Source organism: Antechinus flavipes, chromosome 5 (genome assembly GCF_016432865.1).
Source record: "Antechinus flavipes isolate AdamAnt ecotype Samford, QLD, Australia chromosome 5, AdamAnt_v2, whole genome shotgun sequence".
NCBI classification, from domain to species: Eukaryota; Metazoa; Chordata; class Mammalia; order Dasyuromorphia; family Dasyuridae; genus Antechinus; species Antechinus flavipes.
Window position 1 is genome coordinate 208125475 of NC_067402.1, and position 21542 is coordinate 208147016.

The 21542-nt window shown below is 34.7% G+C and overlaps 1 protein-coding gene across 1 annotated transcript in view; it reads left to right on the plus strand.

Annotated features, from left to right (window-relative positions):
* Window positions 1-21542, plus strand: part of GRIP1 (glutamate receptor interacting protein 1) — a 309316-nt gene that overhangs the window by 198038 nt on the left and 89736 nt on the right. The window contains exon 15 of the mRNA XM_051962442.1: window positions 19527-19607. Coding sequence (XP_051818402.1) covers window positions 19527-19607 — 81 coding nt within the window. The remainder of the gene's footprint in view (window positions 1-19526; window positions 19608-21542) is intronic.

The following is a 21542-nucleotide window of genomic DNA, read 5'->3' on the forward strand; positions in this document are numbered from 1 at the left end:
CCTTTCAAGTTAGCTAATTACCTGCAAAAACACTCCTGCTCTTCCTATTACCTGTCTTGAAATTTTAATTTCCTCTCAATTCTTTCTCTTCTTTCCCACCTATTCCATGAGACTATAATCCAGTGCTGAATTTAGTTCTAGGTCCCTGTGTCTCACCTGCTATCAGGTCTGACAATGATAGGACTGGTAGGGACTAAGAAAAGTGTTCATCGACCCGAGGTCTGGTTTCCTTGGTAGCATACCAATTCCCTCATGCCCATCCAGAACCCTACTCTTCTTCTCTAAATTACCCTTCCCCACCTACTTCAAGGGACAAAAATGCCCAATAAAATGTAAGAGTGCATTTTTTTTTTTACAATTCTAAACTTTAGTGGCAATACCCCAAACATTCAAATGATAAAACATGATTTTTAAATGATTATATGGAAAACCATACCCCCAAACCTATTTTACATTTTGTTTAAAATATGTATTTTTACACTTGTTGACATTAACAAATCAATTATAAAGCAAGCACTTATTATGCACGACAGTGTGGTGGGCATTGAGAATATTATTACTAAGAATGAAATGACCCCTCCACTCAATGAGCTTACATTCTAATAGAGAAAATTAAAAGTGTATACATAAATGATATCATAGATATAGAGCAGGAGTTCTTAACTTTTTTTGTCATGACCCTCTTTGGCAGCGTAGTGATGGCCATACTCTTCAGAATAATATTTTAACTAAATAAAATACATATGATTATAAGTATTTTATAATCTAATATAATATATAATATATAAGAAGCTAATTATATTAAAATACAGTTCTCAAAAATATTTTAAAGTATTTCAAGTTAAGAACTCATGATATAAAGTGAATGTTAACATACACAAAGCAATCAAATACAACTACCACATCTTGTTTGTTTCCACATCTGCATCTTATATACTTTCTTCTTTTAAAAATGTTATTCTGTGGGGACGAGGGAGAAAAAAATTTGGAACACAAGGTTTTGCAAGAGTGAATATTGCTGTGGATATATTTTGAAAATAAAAAACAAAAAAAAAGGAAGAAAAATGTTGTTCTTTTTATTCTTAATAACAATAAAAGTAATAGTTACAGGGTGGTGGTTAATGTGTATATTGGCATTCTGATTTGGCTCACTTGATTCTATATCAGTTCATGGCTCCCTGGATGGAACATTTGACTCCATGTGAGGAACATCTGAGTCTTCAAGTACTTACTAGCTTTGTGACACTAGGAAAGTTAGTTAACCTGTCTGCCTCAGTTTCTTCATCTTTAAAATGGGAATAATAACAGCACCTATCTCAAACGGTTATTTTTGAGGATCAAATGAGATATTTGCAAAGTGCTTTATAGATCATAAAACACTATTTAAATGCTCAATAAAATGTAAGTTTTCCATATTTCTTTGTATTTTTCATATTTGTCCATTCTAATATATTCTATAATATACATATGATATACTTCAGACATTCCAAGATCATTGGTCATATAAGTTACTGCTCATTTTTTATAACTACTACTAATAGTTACATTTATATTGTACTTACTATGTGTCAGAGGGTGCCATAGCTAGGTGGTGCCATAGTGCATAGAACACTAGACTTGGAATCAGAAAGATATCTTCCTAAATTCAAATGCAGCCTCAGACACTTACTAGCTATAAAACCTTGGGCCAATCATTAATCCTTTTTGCCTATTTTTTTACCTGTAAAATACACAAAAGATGGAAATGGCAAACCACTCTAGTATCTTTGCCAAGGAAACCTCAAATGGTGTCATGAAGAGTCAGACATGATTGAAAAATGACTCATCATTGTGCCAGGGACTATGCTAAGTGTTATTATCTCATTTGATCCTCAACAAGACAACTGAGGCAAACAGAGTTTAAGTGACTTGCCCAGTAAGTATCTAAGGTAGAAGAAGGTAGAAGTATATATCATATATCATTATATATGATATATATCATTATTTTTGATATATCATATATCATTATTTTTGTACAGATAGGTCTTCTTTTTCTTCTCATAATCTCCTTCTAGAGTATAGCTCTGGGTAGGGATCATTGAGTCAAAGTGGTATGATAAAATGTTAGATTTTTAAATCAGTTAATCTGGGTTCAAATCCCACTTCTGATATATTCTCATATGTAAAACATGGAGCCTAAAGAGAGAGCCAGTTTTTTCATGATTCATTTTAAGATATTCATCTAATTCTGTAAATTCTAGTTTGTTTTTGCTTTAAATTTGATTTTTTTGGGATTTCTTTTTAATTTGGTGAGACAATTAAGGTTAAGTGATTTGCCTGTGGTCACACAGCTAGGAAGTATTAAGTGACTGAGGCTGGATTTGAATTCCATTCCTCTTTATCCATTGTACCATCTAGCTGCCCCACCTCTGGCAATTCTTAACAAGCTAGATTGCAGGACAAACTGACTTTTGTCCTATCCAGAAGGGTATATAGACCAGTCTCTATCTGACTTCTTTTCCCCCCTCTACCTCCATTTGTCAAAGCCAGCTCTCTACTATACAATGTGGATGGGGATCCTATTCCTGTCTTCTATACAATAAACTTCCCTTTCCCCTCCCCATCCTGTGGCAACATTCCCAATAAAACCTAAGGGTTCATTTTATTTTTTTAAGATTCTAAACTTGGAATTAGCTAGGTGATGCAATAGATAGAGCACCATCCCAGAAGTCAGGAGGACCTGAGTCACTTTAGCTGTGTGACCCTGGGCAACACACTTAACTTAAATTGCCTCAGGGGGAAAGATTCTAAACGTTAGAACGAATAACAAAAACATCCAAGTAATGAAACACAATTTTTAATGATTGCATGGAGAACTATAACCCCCCCCAAGTTATTTAGATTTTTGTCCAAAATATTGATTTTTACATGTTTAACTTATCAAATCAATCATCAAACAGGACCTATACTATTTGTCTCATGTGAACTGTCCTGATGCTCAAATGAGATAATGTATGTAAAATCCTTGGAAAATTTTAAAATATTATATAAAAGTAGTTACCATATTATTTTCTTTTTAAAATAGTTTACTTTTCCAAATACATGCAAAGATAGTTTTCAACATTCATCTTCGCAAAACCTTGTGTTCCAATTTTTTCTCCCTCTCTCCCTTCTTTCCCCTTCCCCCTAAGCAATCTTATATAGGTTAAATTTGCAATTTTTCTAAAATATTTCCATATTTATCATGCTGTGCAAGAAAAATCAGATCAAAAGCAAAAAAGAACACAAGAAAGAAAAAAACCCAGCAAACAAACAACAAAAGGTGAAAATACTATTCCTTTATCCACATTCAGTTTCCATAGTTCTCTCTCTGAATGCAGATAGAACTTTCCATCTCAGATCTATTGGAATTGTCTTGGGTCATCATATTGCTAAAAAGTGCCAAGTCCATCACACTTAATTTTGACATAATCTTGCTGTTATTATGTATAATATTCTCTTGGTTCTGTTCACTTCACTTAGCATCAGTTTATGAAAATTTTTCAGGCGTTTCTGAAATCAGCCTGCACATCATTCATTATAGAACAATAATATTCCAATACATTCATTTAACCATAATTTATTTAGCCATTCCCCAACTGATGGGCATCCATTCAATTTCCAATTCCTTGCCTTTACAAAAAAAGCTGCTATAAACATTTTTGTGCATGTGGGTTCTTTTCCCTGTTTTAATATGTTATTTTTGAAAATTTTATTGAAGGATATACAGCCCCACCAGCAGTTTAGTACTGGTTTGTTTCTGCGTAGCAGCACCAATATTGGATTTTGTTATTTTTAATTATCTTTGCCAATTGAGTGGATATTGGTGCCTCAATGTTGTTGTCATCTATATTCTTCTTAGAGAATTTCAGCAGTTTTTCGTTAATTATTGACAGATGATGTTTCTTTCCTTGAAAGGGAATCTGTTTCTATGCTTTAAACATTTATTTTTTATCAACTATATTTCTACCCATCTGCTTCTATGAATAATCTTCACTTCAGTTTTTGATGTGCAGAGACCCACTGTTGAACAAATGTGTGATTTAGGCTTTTCTTCCCCAATCAAAAGGGGATGAAAGAGAGAGTTAGGCAGGAATGTTGTCATTTTTTAAACAGTTTCTTTCTTGTTTGTCAGAATTTTTTAAAGTGATGGAAAATTTCCAAAATGCAATGTCCATTACTAAATAGGGGGTAAGGAAGAGAAGGCTCCTGGTCATAGCAACACACAATAGCAATAGAAAGTGAAACAAGGGAAGCAAGATGACTTTGGCCTAAGAAACTATATTAGGGAAACTGTTTGTTTTTCAAGGCTTACACAAGGCAGAATCCTTCAGCTCCAATAGTTCATTAGTCTCGAATTCCTCTCTCCATCAGCTTTATCTTTACATCTTCCTATTTCTTTTTCCACTACCAATTCATACACAGAGACCCTCTCTTGTACCCTTCTAAATTTTATTGTACAATTAGTATCATTTAATTATACAAAATCATAAAATTGATGTAAGTCCTCTACATAATAATTCTTCAAATAGTTGATGATAAGTATCAATAGACAATTTCATTAGTAGAAGATAGAGGTGGAATGGAGAGACACTGATTCTGAAAATAATCTGGGTTTTTAGTGTTCTACAAGCTCATTATGAATCAGCAATATGATATACTACATCCAAAAAAATGCCAGTTTGAACTGTTAATCACAGAAAGTTATCAGAGTAGGGGAATGAGGTATTTAAATTTTTCCTTGAGATTTTGAAGGAACCTCCAAATAGTCCTACTGAGAGCGAATTTTGACAGATGAGGGTGGAGGGGAAAAGGGAGGCAAGTAGAGCCTGGCCAACGTACTCTGCTAGGTATTACTACACAAAAGCATTTTGATCTAATCTGTTGAGAATTCCCAGAAGTAAGTGAACATCTTGCAGTGAACCATGAATAAACTGGCCCTCTCTTCAGTGAGGCGCCCCTGCTCACCCAAATAAAAAGCTCAAGGTTTTTCTGGGACACAGATCCAAACTTCTGCCTAAATTAGAACTTTGGTTCTCTCAGAAAAGTTAATGCACCTCGTAAGGCAGCCTCATAGACCTGGGAGCCTGCAAGGTACAAGTTCGTTCTCAGCTGTCAGTGAGTCCGATAGTTCTGTCCAGAGCTGAACTGGGCCAGGGATGAGGCAAGCCCTGGAACAATGAGGGGTATTCCTCTCCTTGGGAAACAAGCACAGTTCATGTTGTGAGCCAAAAAAGTATAAACCACAATCCCCAGTTCTGATCAACACCAGCTTTTCTTCAGAAGGTCAAACAATAAGTATCTGAACAAAGAAGTGATGGACTGCGGATGAAGACTGAAAACTGTACATTTGGCTGTGGTCAATGTGAGAATTTGTATTTTTGTTTCAAAGTTTGTTCCTTTTTTCTTTTTTTCTTTTTTTTAACCAATATGGGGGTAAAGAAAAAATAGGAATAGAATAAAAGAAAAGAAATTATTTTTACTTGAAAAGAATTTTTTTTTTAATACTAAGGATCTGAAATAAGAAGGAAATAAGTATTAGATCAGGAATCAAATACAGGTTGTGTCAGAGAACAAATGGGTCATGAGCTCCAACCTGGATCCTCAACATTTCTGTCCTATCTGCCATTTCTGCGCTACGGTATTAGAATGTTCATGAGCTGCATCTTGCTGTGTCCCTTTCTAGTTCAATTGTGCCGGTAAAGCATAATTAGAGAAAAGGGACCTTGGAGATCTCCTGATCGTAACCTTAATGTAATCTGTAACATAGAATAGGTATTTTTAATTTAGTTTCTTCTCACAGACCTCTCATAAAAGGGAACCCACAGCCTCCCATAAGCAACTCATTCTGCCCATAATCAGGTTCCATTGTTAGAAAGTTTTTTCTTAGTAAAGCTGATATCTAAATCTTAGCTTCTGTCCTTTGCTTTTGCTTCTGCCCTTGAACCACATATTATGGTCCTCTCAGATACTCAAAAGCAGCTATTATATTTCTAGATTAAACAACACCAGTTCCAATTACAGCAGGATCTTTGGTCCCCTCCCCATTCTTATGCTCAACTTTTTCTGGGCTTACTCCTCTTGTCAATGTCCTCACTAAACCGTGTGCCCCAAATTGAACACAATTCTGCAAAGTCTGATGGAAGCAGAATACAGAGGAGTTATGGTGATTATAAAGATAATAGCATTTTAAAGATTGCTATGGGACTATAAAATTTCTCATTCTGAATAGTTTGCTTCTATTAATGCATACTAAGCTAACACTAGAACAGCAAGGTGGCACAGTGGATAGAACACAGGGCTGAAATCAAGAAGGCTCATCTTCCTTCAGATCTGGCCTCAGATACCTTCTGGCAGTGTGACTGGACAAGTAACTTAATCCTGTTTGCCTCAGTTTCCTTATCTGTAAAATGTTCTGGAGAAGGAAGGAGCAAATTGTTCCTGTTTCTTTCTAGAAAAAAACACAAATGGGGTCACAAAAAGTCAGAAAGGACTGAAAGACTGAACAATAACAAAGATAACTCTTGCCTTTTAGCTAACACTACACTACTGACTCATCTGAAGCCTACATTCTGCAAGAATAACTAGGTCTTTTTCATATTAACCACACCTTAACCTTTCTATATTTATTCAGTTGATATTTTGGTTTCAAATATGAAACTTTATTTCTATCTTTACTCAACTGTGCCTTATTGGATTTGACTCATGGGTCTTTCTTTTTTGAGATTTGTATTTTTATTGAAAAGAATAGGCATGATTTCATTAGTATAGAAAACTCCCAGGTAAGCAAACTCCATTGTTGAAGATTCTCTGTAATTTCTATTAGGGAGTTTCTTGAGTATTAAGCAGCTACATGACTTAGAACTCCTACTGAAGGTCCATTGTCAGTGTATCAGAAGTGAGATTTGAATCTATGTATTATTTTTCTTTATCTTTTGTCTTTTCTAAAGATTTTTTAATTCCAAATTCTCTCTTGTCTTCCATCTGTTGAAGAGGCAAGAAAAATAAAACCTGTCACAAATATATATAGTCATGCAAAATAAATACTTTTGTTGTATAAGGAAAGAAGGAAGAAAGGAAGGGAGAGAGGGAGGAAGGAAGAGAGGAAGGAAGGAAAGAAAAGAAGGAAGAACAGAAGGAAGAGAGAAAGAGAGGGGGGACAGAAAAAAAGAAAGGAGGTATTCTATTCATGTCTTTCTAAGATTTTGGAGGTCAACATTTGTTGTAGCACAGTAGTATTCCATCACAATCATGTACCACAACCCATTCCCCAACTTCAACTGTGCCCTTCCAGCAAACAAGTCAATCCTTTTATTCTTTTCTAATTGATTCCTTATCTCACGCTCCATAGAAGTTATTACAAAATTCTTTTCCCTTTCCAAATCATCAATATATCTTTCCCCTAATCCCTTCTGCTAAGGAACAAATTTCTTACTTTATGGAGACAGTTGAAGCTATTTGACATGAGTTCCCTCCTTTCCCCTTTTCTTCATTTAAAAATTTCTTGATATCATCGCCTTTCCCCCACACTCTTGTCTCTCTTTCTGTATCTCGGTCTTTCTGTCTCTGCCTGTTTCTCTGTGAATCTGTTTCTTTCTCTTCCCCCCCCCCCTCTTTCTTTCTTTCTCTAATAATGAGGCATTTCTCCTTGCTAAGACCACACCCTGTCTGTATGTACCCTTGATCCTTTCCCCACTAGTCTCTTCCAGCAGAGTCATCCCCTCTCTGTGTGTAATTCTCTCACTTGGTGATCTCATCAGTTCCCCTGGGTTCAATTACCATCTGTATGCAGATGATTCCAGCCCTACTCTTAGCACCACATGACCATATGCCTGTTGTATATTGAGAACTGAATGTCCCATAGGCATCTCAAACTCAGCATGTTCAAAACAGAACTCATTATCTTTTCCTTCATGCTTATCCCTCTTCTGAACTTCTCTATTGCTATTACAAGCATTACCATCCTCCCATTCTTTCAGGTTTGCAACTTCAGTATCATGTCTGACTCTTTTCTTATTCAAAGTGGATATTTCAATCAGTTGTGAAATTTTGTAATGTTTTTCTCTGCTACATCTCTTAATTATGTCCCCTTTTTTCCATTCCTGCTACCACACTCTCATCCATGTTCATATCACCTCTTATTTGAACAATTGCAATGACCTTATAATTGGATTTTTTGCCTCAAGTTTCCCCCACCCAACTCCAATCCATTCTCTGCACAATTGCCAAAACAATTTTTCTAAAGCACATATGTCTGACCATATCAACCCCTCCACTCAATAAATGCCAATGACTTTCTGACACATTTATAACCAAATATAAATTTCTCTGTTTGGAATTTAAAGTTCTTCACAATCTGGCACTTTTCTATCTTTTCATTTTTTTAAACATGTTACTCTCCACCACTCATTCTCTGGTCCTGCCATACTCTGGTCATACTAGCCAGAAATGTTCTGTCTCCTACTTGTATGACTTAATACTACTAACTCTTCCTTATACCCGAATGTGTGCTCTCTTACTCTCTCTTTCTCTCTGTTTCTTTCTCTCTATTATATCTGTTTCTCTCTCTCTCTCTCTCTCTCTCTCTCTCTCTCTCTCTCTCTCTCTCTCTCTCCTAATTCTTTATAACCAAATTTTGGGGCTTTCTTGTCAAACATATTGATCTTGCTCTCTCGCCATCTCTGTTTCTCTTAGGCATGTCTAATTGTGACCCAATTTTAGGCCTTTCTTGTCAAAGATATTGGAGTTATTTTTCATTTCTTTCTCGAGCTCATTTTTACAGATGAAGAAACGGAGGCAAACAGGATTAAATGGCTTGCTCAGGGTCATATAGCTACTAAGTGTCTGAGGCCAGATTTGAATTCAGGAAGGTGAGACTTCCTGATTCCAAGCCCAGGACCTATATCCATTGTATCGCCTAGCTGCCTTAGAGATCTACTACAACTCTCTCATTTCTTGAATTCCAATCTAGATTAACGTTATGGGTCTTTGAAGCCTCTAACTTTATTTGAAAAAGTAGCTCTGGAAATAAATTCATCTGAAAGGCCTTTCAAGATTAGCTCTTTTAATCCCTTTATTAAGTCGATATTTCAAAGTTTTGGAGGAGGGGTGTGTGAAGGGTATCTAACACATCTCCCTTACCCCATTAATCTCTTTTATTCAGTAGTGCCAAATCTCTTTAATCTCATATATTCTTTCAGAGTGATGAGTCCTGATTTGGCAGTCATCATGCTGTGTTAAGGAGAGGAAGCCAACTAATTGTATAGAAGAGAGGGGAAAAGCTTTATTTACACAAATGTGCTTTTAATTACACATGTCAACAAAAGAAAATGGAAGAGAGTAGGGAGAAAACATATAATGGTCACAGGGATGCTAAGCAAATAAACATCATTTGTTTCCAAATTTGATTTGCTTAATTTACTCCATTATCTCAAGAACTAAAGGCCACATTAACATACTGGAGCATTTTTTCCCTCGAGTTCTGATTCTTTCAAACCCTTCACGTGAAAAGTTTGTGAATATGTTTATATAAACAGTCACCATGTGAACAACCACCATGTGAAACTTCATCACACTTGCATTAAAAGTACATAACTGTGCTTAAACTTGAAATTTTCACAAACTCGCCATTCCTAAATATTGATAATTACTAAGTCACTATTTTAGGGCTGCTAGGGGGTACAGTAGAAAGAACACTGTATTTGGACTCAGGAAGACTCATCTTCATGAATTGTGTGACTCTGGACAAGTCCCTTAATCCTGCTTCCTTCAGTGTATTCATCTGTAAAGTGAGTTGGAAAAGGAAACAGCAAACACTACGGTATTTTTGCCAAGAGAACCCCAAATGGGATCATGAAGAGTGAGATAGAGTTGAACACTAACAAAGTCACTATTTTGGATCAGTGCTTCTGCAAAGAGGTACCAGTATATAGAGAGTAATATATTTCAAAGGTATTTAGAGTAGGCTAGGATTTCCAAACACTCTGATTTCATGAACTTCCCTTTATGGACCAGTTCAGGAAATCATTCCCAGTCACATATACTTCATCTTTCTGTTTTACACACACACACACACACACACACACACACACACACACACACCCCTTCATGAATAAGAACCCAGATTCACTTCATCAATAAATTTCCAAAAACATTTATTATGCACCTCCTGAATATAAGGGATTCTGTTAGGTTTGCTTCAAGTAGTAGGGATCTCTGCCAAAATTCACTTTTGCTCTCCTTTGTTCTCTCTTCCTTTCTACTATCCTAGTCTTACCTTACTTTTTATCATACCTTTTTCTTTTTCAATATTTTCTCCTTTAATGATTTTATTCATTCTCATAATTTTAGTAGAAGTGACTCCCAATTTCTGAATATCCACTCCTCATCTCTCCTCTGAAAGCCAATCGAATAATTTCAGATGCATGATGGATATTGGATATTTCTCCAGCATCTCAAACTTAACGTGTCAAAATTGAACTCATCACCTTCCTCCCTGCTCTCCCCTTATTTTCACCTTCCTTGTTTCTGTTGGTGGCAACACCATTCTTTTTTTATTTTTAGAAAATTATAAATTTTAAATTATAAAATAAATAAATTTTTATTTAAAAACATGCATATATAATTTTTCAACATTGACCCTTGCAAAACCTTGTGTTCCAAATTTTTCCTCCATGCCCCAGCCTCTCCCCTAGATGGTAAGTAATCCAATGTATGTTAAAGATGTGCAGTTCTTCTATACATATTTCTACAATTATTGTGCTGCATTAAAAAAATCAGATCAAAAAGGAAAAAAATAGAAAGAAAAAAAATGTAAGTAAACAACAAAAAGAGTGAAAATGCTATGTTGTGCTCCATACTCAGTTTCTACAGTCCTCTCTCTAGATGTAGATGGCTTTCTTCATCACTGAACAATTGGAACTGGTCTGCATTATCTCATTGTTGAAAAAAACCACGTCTGTCAGAATTGATCATCGTATAATCTTGCTGTTGCTGTATACAATGATCTTCTGGTTCTGCTCATTTCACTCAGCATCAGTTCATGTCTTTCCAGGCTCTCTGAAATAATTCTGTTGGTTATTTCTTACAGAACAATAATATTCCATAACATTTATATACCACAACTTATTTAGCCCTTCTCCAACTGATGGGCATCTACTCGGTTTCCAGTTTCTTGGCACTACAAAAAGGGCTGTCACAAATATTTTTGCACATATGGGTCTCTTTCCCTCCTTTAATATCTCTTTGGGATATAAGCCAGTAGAAACACTGCTGGATCAAAGGGTATGCACAGTTTAATTGCCCTTTGGGCATAGTTCCAAATTGCTCTCCAGAATGGTTGGATCAGTTCACAACTCTACCAATAATATATTAGTGCCCCACTTTTCCCACATCCCCTTCAACATTTATGATTATTTTTTCCTGTCAACTTAGCCAATCTGAGAGGTATGTAGTAGTACTTCAGAGTTGTCTTAATTTGCATTTCTCTAATCAATAGTATTTTAGAGTATCTTTTCATATGACTAGAAAGGTTTTCAATTTCTTCATCTGAAAATTGTCTGTTTACATACTTTGACAGTTTACCAGTTGAAGAATGGGTTGAATTCTTATTAAATTTTAGTCAAATCTCTATATATTTTAGAAAGGAGGCCTTTAATGGTACCCTTGAACATAAAATTTTTTCCCAGTTTTATTACTTCCCTTCTATTCTTGTCTGCATTGCTTTTGTTTGTACAAAAACTTTTTAATTTTATTGAATACAAAATAGATAATTTTGATTATATTATGTACTTCAGTTCTTCTTTGGCCCTAAATTCCTTCCTTCTCCATAGATCTGAAAAGTAAACTATCTTTTGTTCTTCTAATTTGCTTATAATATCATTCTTTATGTCTAAATCATGAACCCATTTCAACTTTATCTTGGTATATGATGCTAGAGGTGGGTCAGTGCCTAATTTCTGCCATACTACTTTCCAGTTTTCCCAGTAGTTTTTGTGAAATAGAGAATTCTTGTATCAAGAACTGGAGTCTTTGGTTTTGTCAAACTCTAGATTACTATAGTCATTGATCATTTTATCCTGTAAACTTGACCTATTCCACTGATCAACTACTTGGCCAATACCAAATGATTTTGATGACTACTGCTTTATAATATAGTTTTAGTGCTGGTATAGCTAGGCCACCTTCATTTGTATTTTTTCATTAATTCTCATGAAATTTTTGACTTTTTATTCTTCTAGATGAACTTTGTTATTATTTTTTCTACATGTGTAAAATAATTTCTTGGGAGTTTGATTGGTATGGCACTAAATAAGCAGATTTATTTAGGTTGTATTGTCATTTTTATTATGTTAACTCAGTCTATCCATGAGTATTTGATATTTTTCCAATTGATTAAATCTGACTTTATTCGTGTGGAAAGTGTTTTGTAATTATGTTCATATAGTTCCTGACTTTCTCTTGGCAAGTAGACTCCCAAATATTTTATGTTATTTACAGGTATTTAAATGGAATTTCTTTTTGTATCTCTTGCTGATGGACTTTGTTAGTAATATATAAAAATGCTGATGATTTTTATGGGTTTATTTTGTATCCTGCAACTTTGCTAAAGTTGTGGATTGTTTCTAGTAGTTTTTTAGTTGATTCTCTAGAATTCTTTAAGTATAGCATCATATTATCTGCAAAGAGTGATAATTTGGTTTCTTAATTTCCTATTTTAATTCCTTTAATCTCTTTTTCTTCTCTTATTGGCAACACCATTCTTACAGTCAGAGCCTCAAAATAATAGATTCATCTTGGATACTTTTCCCTTCTTCATTTACATATGCAATGGATATCCAGAGTTCATTAATCCTGCCTCTGCAACATTTCTATCTTTTACAAATTTATTCTTTAATTTTATTTTTTCAAAATATATGTTATATGTATATATTCATATATATAGATATTTAGATGTGTATATTCTATTTTTTTTTTTTTTGCTGAAGCAGTTGAGATTAAGTGACTTGTCCAGAGTCACATAGCCAGAAATTGTTAAGTGTCTGAGACTAGATTTGAACTCAGGCCCTCCTGACTTCAGGGCTGGTGCTCTATCCACTATGCCAACTAGCTGCCCCATGTGTATTCTATTTTTACCTGTCTTGGATTTACATGGCTACAATCTGGTTAGTCTAGGCTCTCTTCACCTCTTGCTTGGAAGAACTTCCAAAATGGTTCTCTGCCCAGTTTAACTCCTCAGACCACCAAAATAAAATTTCTAAACCATAGGTTTAACCACATTATTCCCCTGTTTAAGCATCTTTAGTAGCTTTTTGTTTAGTAGCTATTTTGTTTAGTAGCTTTGTCAAATCGAATCAAATTCTTTACTTTGGTATGGAAGACCCAAACTCATCCTTCTAACCTCAGAGCAAACCATTCCCTTTCATCTATTCCATATTACAGACAAACTGGGCTACTGGCTTCCCCTCAAACTCATCCCCTACCTCCATGCATTCAATAGATTCATTCTTATTTTTGAAATAGATGTCTCTGTCTATGAAAATTCTTCTCTTTCCTCAAAATCCAGCCCAGATACAATGTCTCAGCTTAGAGGATAGATGAGAATTTAAGGAGCCCCACTGATCTAACCATTCTGGAGAGTGATTTGGAATTATGCCCAAAAGGCTATCAAATGGGCATACTCTTTGATCCAGCAGTGTTTCTACTCAGTCTGTATCCCAAAGAGATCATAAAAAAGGGTAAAGGACCCACATGTGCAAAAAATGTTTGTGTCAACCCTTTTTTGTACTGGAAAGGAACTGGAAACTGAGTGGATATCCATAAGTTGGAGAATGTCTGAACAAGTTATGGTATATGAATGTTATGGAATGTTATTGTTCTATATGAAATGATGAGCAGGCTGATTTCAGAGAAGCTTGGAAAGACTTACATAAGAACCAAGAGAAAGAACATTGTACACAGCAACAAGAATATGTGATGATCAACTATGATGGACTTTTTTCAACAATGAGGTGATTTAAGGCAATTGCAATAGACTTATGTTGGAAAGAGCCATCCACATCCAGAGAGAAGAATATAAAGACTAAATGTGGATCATAACATAGTATTTTCACCTTTTTTATTGTTTATATTTTTCTTTTGATGTGATTTTTGTTGCACAGCATGATAGATATGGAAATTTGTTTAGAAGAATTGCACATGTTTAACATGTATTGAATTGCTTGCTGTTTGGGGGAAGGGAGAAAGGAGGGAGAAAAATTTGGAACACAAGGTTTTGCAGGGGTAAATGTTGAAAACTATCTTTGCATGTATTTTGAAATAATAAAAAACTTTTTTAAAAAAAAAGAAGTTAGAAATCACCTACACAAAGTGATAAATGAAGCTATGGAAGTAGATGAAGTTGCTGGGAATAAAATATTGAGAGAAAAAAAGATATGATAAAAAGTAATTCTCCACAAAGCCTTTTTTGATTTTTTTTCCCCTTCTTCAGTCCATATTTTATTAAATATATTTTACTGGATTTCATGTTTGCTTCATCATATCCTGTCTTGGATCATATTATTCATGTAAATGTCATGACCCCTTTATTAGATCATTTCTCTGAGGGCAATAGTTACTCAATTGTTTTCAGTCTTATCCTGATTCTTTGTGACCCCATTTGGGGTTTTCTTGACAAAGATAATGGAGTGATTTGCCATTTCCTTCAACAGTTCTTTTTTGCAGATGGGACATTGAAACAAAAAGGATTAAGTGATTTGCCCAGGGTCCCAAAACTAGCATGTGGGGCCATATTTGAACTCAGGAAGATGAGTCTTCTTGACTCCAGGCCCAGCATTTTGAAGACAGACACTACAATTCACTATCGTTTTTATTCCTGGCACCTAGCCTTATACGTCCTTAGTTCTTCTTAGCAAACAAGGGAGGAAGGCATGCTTTTTAAAAACTTTTCTCCAGGTCCAAGGACCTGGTGATTTTCAAAAATTATTTACAAATTGGTATTGAACCATAACAAAGTTTGCATATTTCTTGTCCATACCCTTGAATGCACAAGTGACTTGTAGATTTGTACCTACAAATGTTTGCCATTTTGAACTCACTCTAACTCCAACTTTCAAAAGTAGCACTTTAAAAGTACAATCTCAGTTCTTTGCCCCAACACTATAAGCCAGAGGTGTAATATGACTTAATTCATTGGGTCCCTTCCTCCAACAGCACTAATCTCAAGTTCTTCATGAATTCTCACACTTTCCAATTTGTATCCATGTCCTTCTGTTAATCTTACAGAAAGAGGGATGAAAAGGAAGAGAAGAAAATAAACATTTATATAGCACCTACTATATACCTGCAACGTGGTGCTGTAGATTAAGTGCTGTGTCCAGAGTCAGAAAGTCTCATCATCCTGAGTTCAAATTTGGCTTCAGACACTTATTAGCTGTATGACCCTGGGAAAATCACTTAACGCTATTTGCCTCAGTTTCTTCATCTATGAAATGAGTTGGAGAAGGAAATGATGAACCACTCCAGTAATTTGCTAAAAAAAAAAAAAAAAAAAAAAAAACCCTAAATGGAGTCAAAAAAAGTCAGACTATGACTGAAAAACAACCGAATAGCAACAACTGAGTGCCAGGCATTGTGCTAAGCACTTTATATGTTATTTCATTTGATCCTCACCACAATCCTATGAGGTAGGTAATACTAGTTGACAATTTTTATGACATTTTAAAGTTTGAAAAAGTTATTTTACCTAGATAACTGCAACTGAGTTTCATTACAGCCCTACAAGAGATTATTATAGGTGTAACCTCTGTTTTACAAATAGGGAAACTGAGGCTTAGAGAGGATAACACTCTTACAACTATCAAGTCTAAGATAGAAATTTTGGACTTAGTCAATTCTTACTTGAAACCCAGCATCCTATCTACTATGGCATGCTGTCTCTAAGGAGAGATAAACAATATTCTGGAGTCCTTGCTCTAGGGTAATATTTGTTCTGTGTATTAAACCTTATTTTTGCTTCATGACCAACTCAGTCATCTCCTTTTTTAATCCTTTTTAAAGATTTATCTTTGATCATAATAGTATGATGCAAAAATCTTATACCACCACGGATCTTTTTATTGCACTTTGGGTCCCCCATAATTTTGATTCTTTTGAGGCTGTGGTTCATAATGATGTCCATGATTCAGAACTATATAGATTCACTGGGAGAATGATGGTCTTAAAATACTGGGTTTTTGTAGCAGAATGCAGCTTGAAGTTGTTGAAATCACCTTATATTCCTATGACTATAGTGACCTATGAAAAGTTGTACTTCAAAATAAAAAATATTGGAAAACATTAGATCAATATATGAAGTCTTGTGGTAAGAATGCAAGAAGTTATTGTGTCTTCTGCAGATTGTAATATCAGGATTGAAAGGTTACTTTCTGGAAAGGGACCTGTATGTGCCAAAATGTTTGTGGCAGCCCTGTTTGTAGTGGCTAGAAGCTGGAAAATGAAAGGATGTCCATCAATTGAAGAATGGTTGAGTAAATTGTGGTATATGAATGTTATGGAATATTATTGTTCTGTAAGGAATGACCAGCAGGATGAATACAGAGAGGACTGGCAAGACTTACATGAACTAATGCTAAGTGAAATGAGCAGAACCAGGAGATCATTATATACCTCAACAACGATACTGTTTGAGGATGTATTCTGATGGAAGTGGATCTCTTCGATAAAGAGAGCCTTAATTGATCAAAGATGGACAGAAGCAGCTACACCCAGAGAAAGAACACTGGGAAATGAATATAAACTGCTTGCATTTTTGTTTTTTTTCCCGGGTTATTTATACCTTCTGAATTCAATTCTCCCTGTGCAACAAGAAAACTGTTCGGTTCTGCACACATATATTGTATCTAAGATATACTGCAACATATTTAACATATATAGGACTGCTTGCCATCTGGGGAAAGAGGTGGAGGGAGGGAGGGGAAAAATTGGAACAGAAGTGAATGCAAGGGATAATGCTGTAAAAAATTACCCTGGCATGCGTTCTATCAATAAAAAGTTATTTAAAAAAAAAAAAAAAGAAAGGTTACTTTCCAACGTCACATAGAGTCAAAATTCAAACCCTAAAGCCCTCTTAACTCTAGTTCCAGAACCCTTTCCTGTACAGAGGTAACGAAACAGAATAATAAAAGTAATAACTAATCTTCATCTTGTGGGCTAAATGGAAACAAATGTTGCTTACAATTGCAACATTTCATAATCTTTGGCAATTCTCTATAAATATGCCTTATTGAATTGGTAGAGTTTTGGCTCTGCATGGTCATTATGATCGCTACTTGGGAATAGGAGGTAGAAATATGGAAACTTTGTTATGGTTCAATATCAATTTGTAAATAATTTTTGAAAATAACTAGGTCCGTGGACCTGGAGAAAAGTTTTTAAAAAGCATGCCTTCCTCTTTTGTTTGCTAAGAAGAACTAAGGATGTTCAATTAAAAGATATAGGATATTGCAGATATTGTCTGACCTGAGTGACAATATGTTGTTGACTGGTTTTGCTGATCTGTATTGTTAAGGAATATATTCAGAAATGAACATGATTTAAAAAAAAAGATTTCAATACAAATTTTCAGAAAAGAAAATAATTCCCACACAAATTCTATTCGAGTAGTAAAAAATGCATAGGCCTTCAGTTTTTACTCAATTTTATTTTGTCCCATATCTTTTAATCCCAGGTCTTCCTCTCCATCATTTGATTTTAAAAAGCATCTTTCTATGATAAGGGATCTGAATTCCCTTATAGAGTGGGTGATTGTGAAGTGGTTATTGTAAATTTCCTTAATATTTCATATTTTGTTCATGGGATGTTGACATTTCTTTTTTTCATTCTCCAACTTTCTTCCTTTTTTCTTACAATCAACCCAATCAATAAGTAAATGGATTTTATTCTTTTCCTTGTAGAATAAATGCATTACCTCAAATTTGCAGATAACACAAAACTATTTACTCTTCACTGTCAACAATTTGCTCAATCATATTGGCTTTGAAGTTTAGCAATTTTAAGGGTTGATGAGTAGACAGTTGGGGAAGAAAAAGAAATTGCTGCAGATTTGGGGAAAAAGCAAGTAAGCCACAGGATTCATCAGAGGAGTTAATTGAATGATGAAAAACTATAGAAAACCTGAATACCTCTTACTTTACCATTGTTTTTATTAATTATGCTATGCCTCAAGCACATAGTTGTTAATTATCATTCAGTTAACCTTCATTAGCACTTGCTATGTGTCAGGTACTGGGGAACAAATGCCAAAAAATAAAACTATATCTACCAAGGGCCACAGAGAGGCAAATTTCTCTTCCAAATTTTAGATTTTCTAAATGCTCCCACTTTACCAAGGGGTATTTACAGAGACTTGCTAAAGATCAAAGATTTTCTGAACCACTCCTTCTGTGGACAATCTCCATCTTCACAAGGACTTATAAAACTTGTAAAGATATAGAAGATGAATTATTTGTGTTACTATATGCACTTCTATCCTATGATTCATGGAGGATGTTCAAAAGGGAATTATGAGAAAGAGAGAGAAAAAAAGAATGGCATAGAGAAAAGAACATGGAATTAAAAGCTAAAAAGACTTGAGTGTGAATCCTGACTCTGTTAATATCTATGTGACCTCAGTCAAGTTATCCCTCAATTAGTTTCATTTTCCTCATTTATATTACAAATGGCTCTTTCCAACTCTAAATTCTAGGATTCTAAAATCACAATAATAGCATCAACAATTACATTCACAGAGTTTAAGGTTTCTATGAATTTTTTATATTTATATAGCATTTATATGTTCTAAGCACTGATCTTAGCACTTTACAATTATTATCTCATTTGAGTCTTATAACATCCCTGGGAGGGTGATAGATAATATTCTACTTTTACCATTCAGGAAACTGAGACAGATTGGTTAAGTGAATTATCTAGCATCACATAGTAAGTATCTGAGGTCACATTTGAATTCAGGTCTTTTTTAGAGTCTAGGTCCAGCACTCTATCCACTGCAGCACCTAGCTGACAAGTCAAAGAGACAATTTATGTCATTTTTATCACTGTGGATAACTTAAGGAAATCCTATATTGCAATGATATGGGAGATGTATATATTTTAAAATTAATAATTTGAATATGTAGATTCAAGGGCCCAAATTATCTAGTGAGACCCCATGGAGAAAGTGGCCTTTAATTCGGGTTTCAAATGATAGGATTTGGCAAAGTGGAATATAAAAGGAGAAGTAAGCCAACTGGAATGTTATTGCTAGACATTCATGGTCCCATAAAATATGTATGTCACTAGCATTTTGGAGCCAGAGAATATTTTGCAGAAGTTAGCCCATTTCCCCATCATTCCTACATTTTATGATTGGCAATCATGATGCAAGTATTCCTAATGCATTTTCATTTGCTGGTGCTCAGTATCCTTCCTGGTGTCCTGTAAATATCATAAATCAACTTTGTTTCTCATTACAGAGTCTGTAATTCCAAGCAGTGGAACATTTCATGTGAAGCTGCCCAAGAAACATAATGTGGAGCTTGGAATCACCATAAGCTGTAAGTAAACCCAGTTGCTTTATCTTGTTTGATCAAAGCAACAAAAGGAATCACCTTATTTTCCAAGGACTTAACAAGTGTTGCAAGACTTATTTATTGGAAGATCACCAACAGTTTTCTGCATCGATAGGCTATAGATATATATGTTTTCTTTCTGTTTAATAGAGTCATATATGGCTTTTAGAAATCATCAGGCTTACAGAAATTCTGGTTAAATTGTAAAAATTGCAATGTCCCCACATTTATTTACTTCTATATTTCAAACTATAGAGTTCTACTTCTATACAATGCCATGTCCCTCCCAGAGAAAGCATCTCTCTATGACAAATAGATCCTTAATTCCTTCACAACATAGATTATCATGAAAACAAAAAGAAATGAGGAATAAAGCAGTTTAAATTTCTCTAAAGTCTCCATTCTCTTTAGACTTTGAACATATAGTTCTTTTACTAAAGAAATTCTAAGAATTCTGTACCACAGTAGAGTTATGCAGATTGAGCATCTGATCCTCTAGGCTTTGAATGCCAATAAACAAAGTTAACCATGAGGGTAGTAAGAAATACAGCCATGGAAACCATGGTTTCCTGGTCAATGTTAGACTAAGTCTCTGCTTAAGATCCCATCTAGACTATATAATAGTCTAATAAAAATCTGAGAGTATCAAATATGTGTCCATGATGGTGGAGCTTGGTAAGGAGAAATAATTAAAAATTCTCCATTGTGGAATATAAATCAAAGCTGAATATCCAATTCAATCTTGAGAAAATAGTATTAACCAAGATTGGAGACAAGGGGATGAGATGGAAATTTCATACATATGAATTTTAAAAAATTATTCAGCATTGGAAAAGAGTGATTCCACAACTCTGTATTTAAAGAACTCCAGAAAGTTGTCAAGAAAGTTAAGTTATTGAGCACCTGCTGTGTACCAAACACTGGGCTAAGTGCTGGTGTTACAGAGAAAAGAAAGAAAACGGTCTCTTCCTTTTAGGAGTTGGAGTTTGGGAATTTAATGGAAGAGCTCAAAGTCTAGTCAAGTCAACAAACATTTATTAAATGCCTGCTATATATTAGAGATACAAAAAAATATATATATGAAAGGAATCCCTACCCTCAAAGAACTTACAATTTAACATAAACAACTCAAAGAGATTAGAGTCCAATGCAAATAACCATATGCAAACTAGATATGTGCAGGCTGAATTGGAAATAATGTAAGAGGAAAGGAGTTAAGAATTAATTAAATGCTTTAGGCAGAAGATGATATTTTACCTGAAACTTAAATTAAACCATATAGCTAGGAGTTAGAGACAAGGATTAAGGAATCTCCCCCCAAGTAAAGTAAGTAGGTTTTATTGTTCCGTTTTTTTCAGTTGTATTCAATTCTTTATATTGCCATTTGAGCTTTTCTTGGCAAAAACACTGGAGTGGCTTGTCACTTTCTTTTCTAGCTCATTTTATAAATGAGGAAACTGAGGCAAATAAGGTTAAGTGACTTACCCACAGTCACACCACTAATGTCTGAGGCCATATTTGATTGAACTCAGGTCCTTTTTACTTACAATGCTCTATCCATTTCACTATCTAGCTTCCCAAGGGAGATAATTTTAAATATGAGGGACAATCAGTAAAAATGGGAAATGGAGTATCTTGTTTCACAATAGAGCACAGTTTCACAAAATCTTAGAATATGTGGAGAAAACCATGGAGGAAACCTCAAAACGAAGAGGGTTTGGTTTTGGGTTTTTTTTTTTTTTTTTGGTCTTTATTGAAAAAAAGTTATTATATAATAATATATATATTTCCTATTCTAGCTTTTTCTGTTAGTCTTGTATTTCCTTAGTTTAGTCAGTTCAAAAATTTGACAATTCACTTGATCCCTTGGTACTTTTTGACACATTCCCCTTCTAAACATCAGCTGTTTCCTGAAGAAAC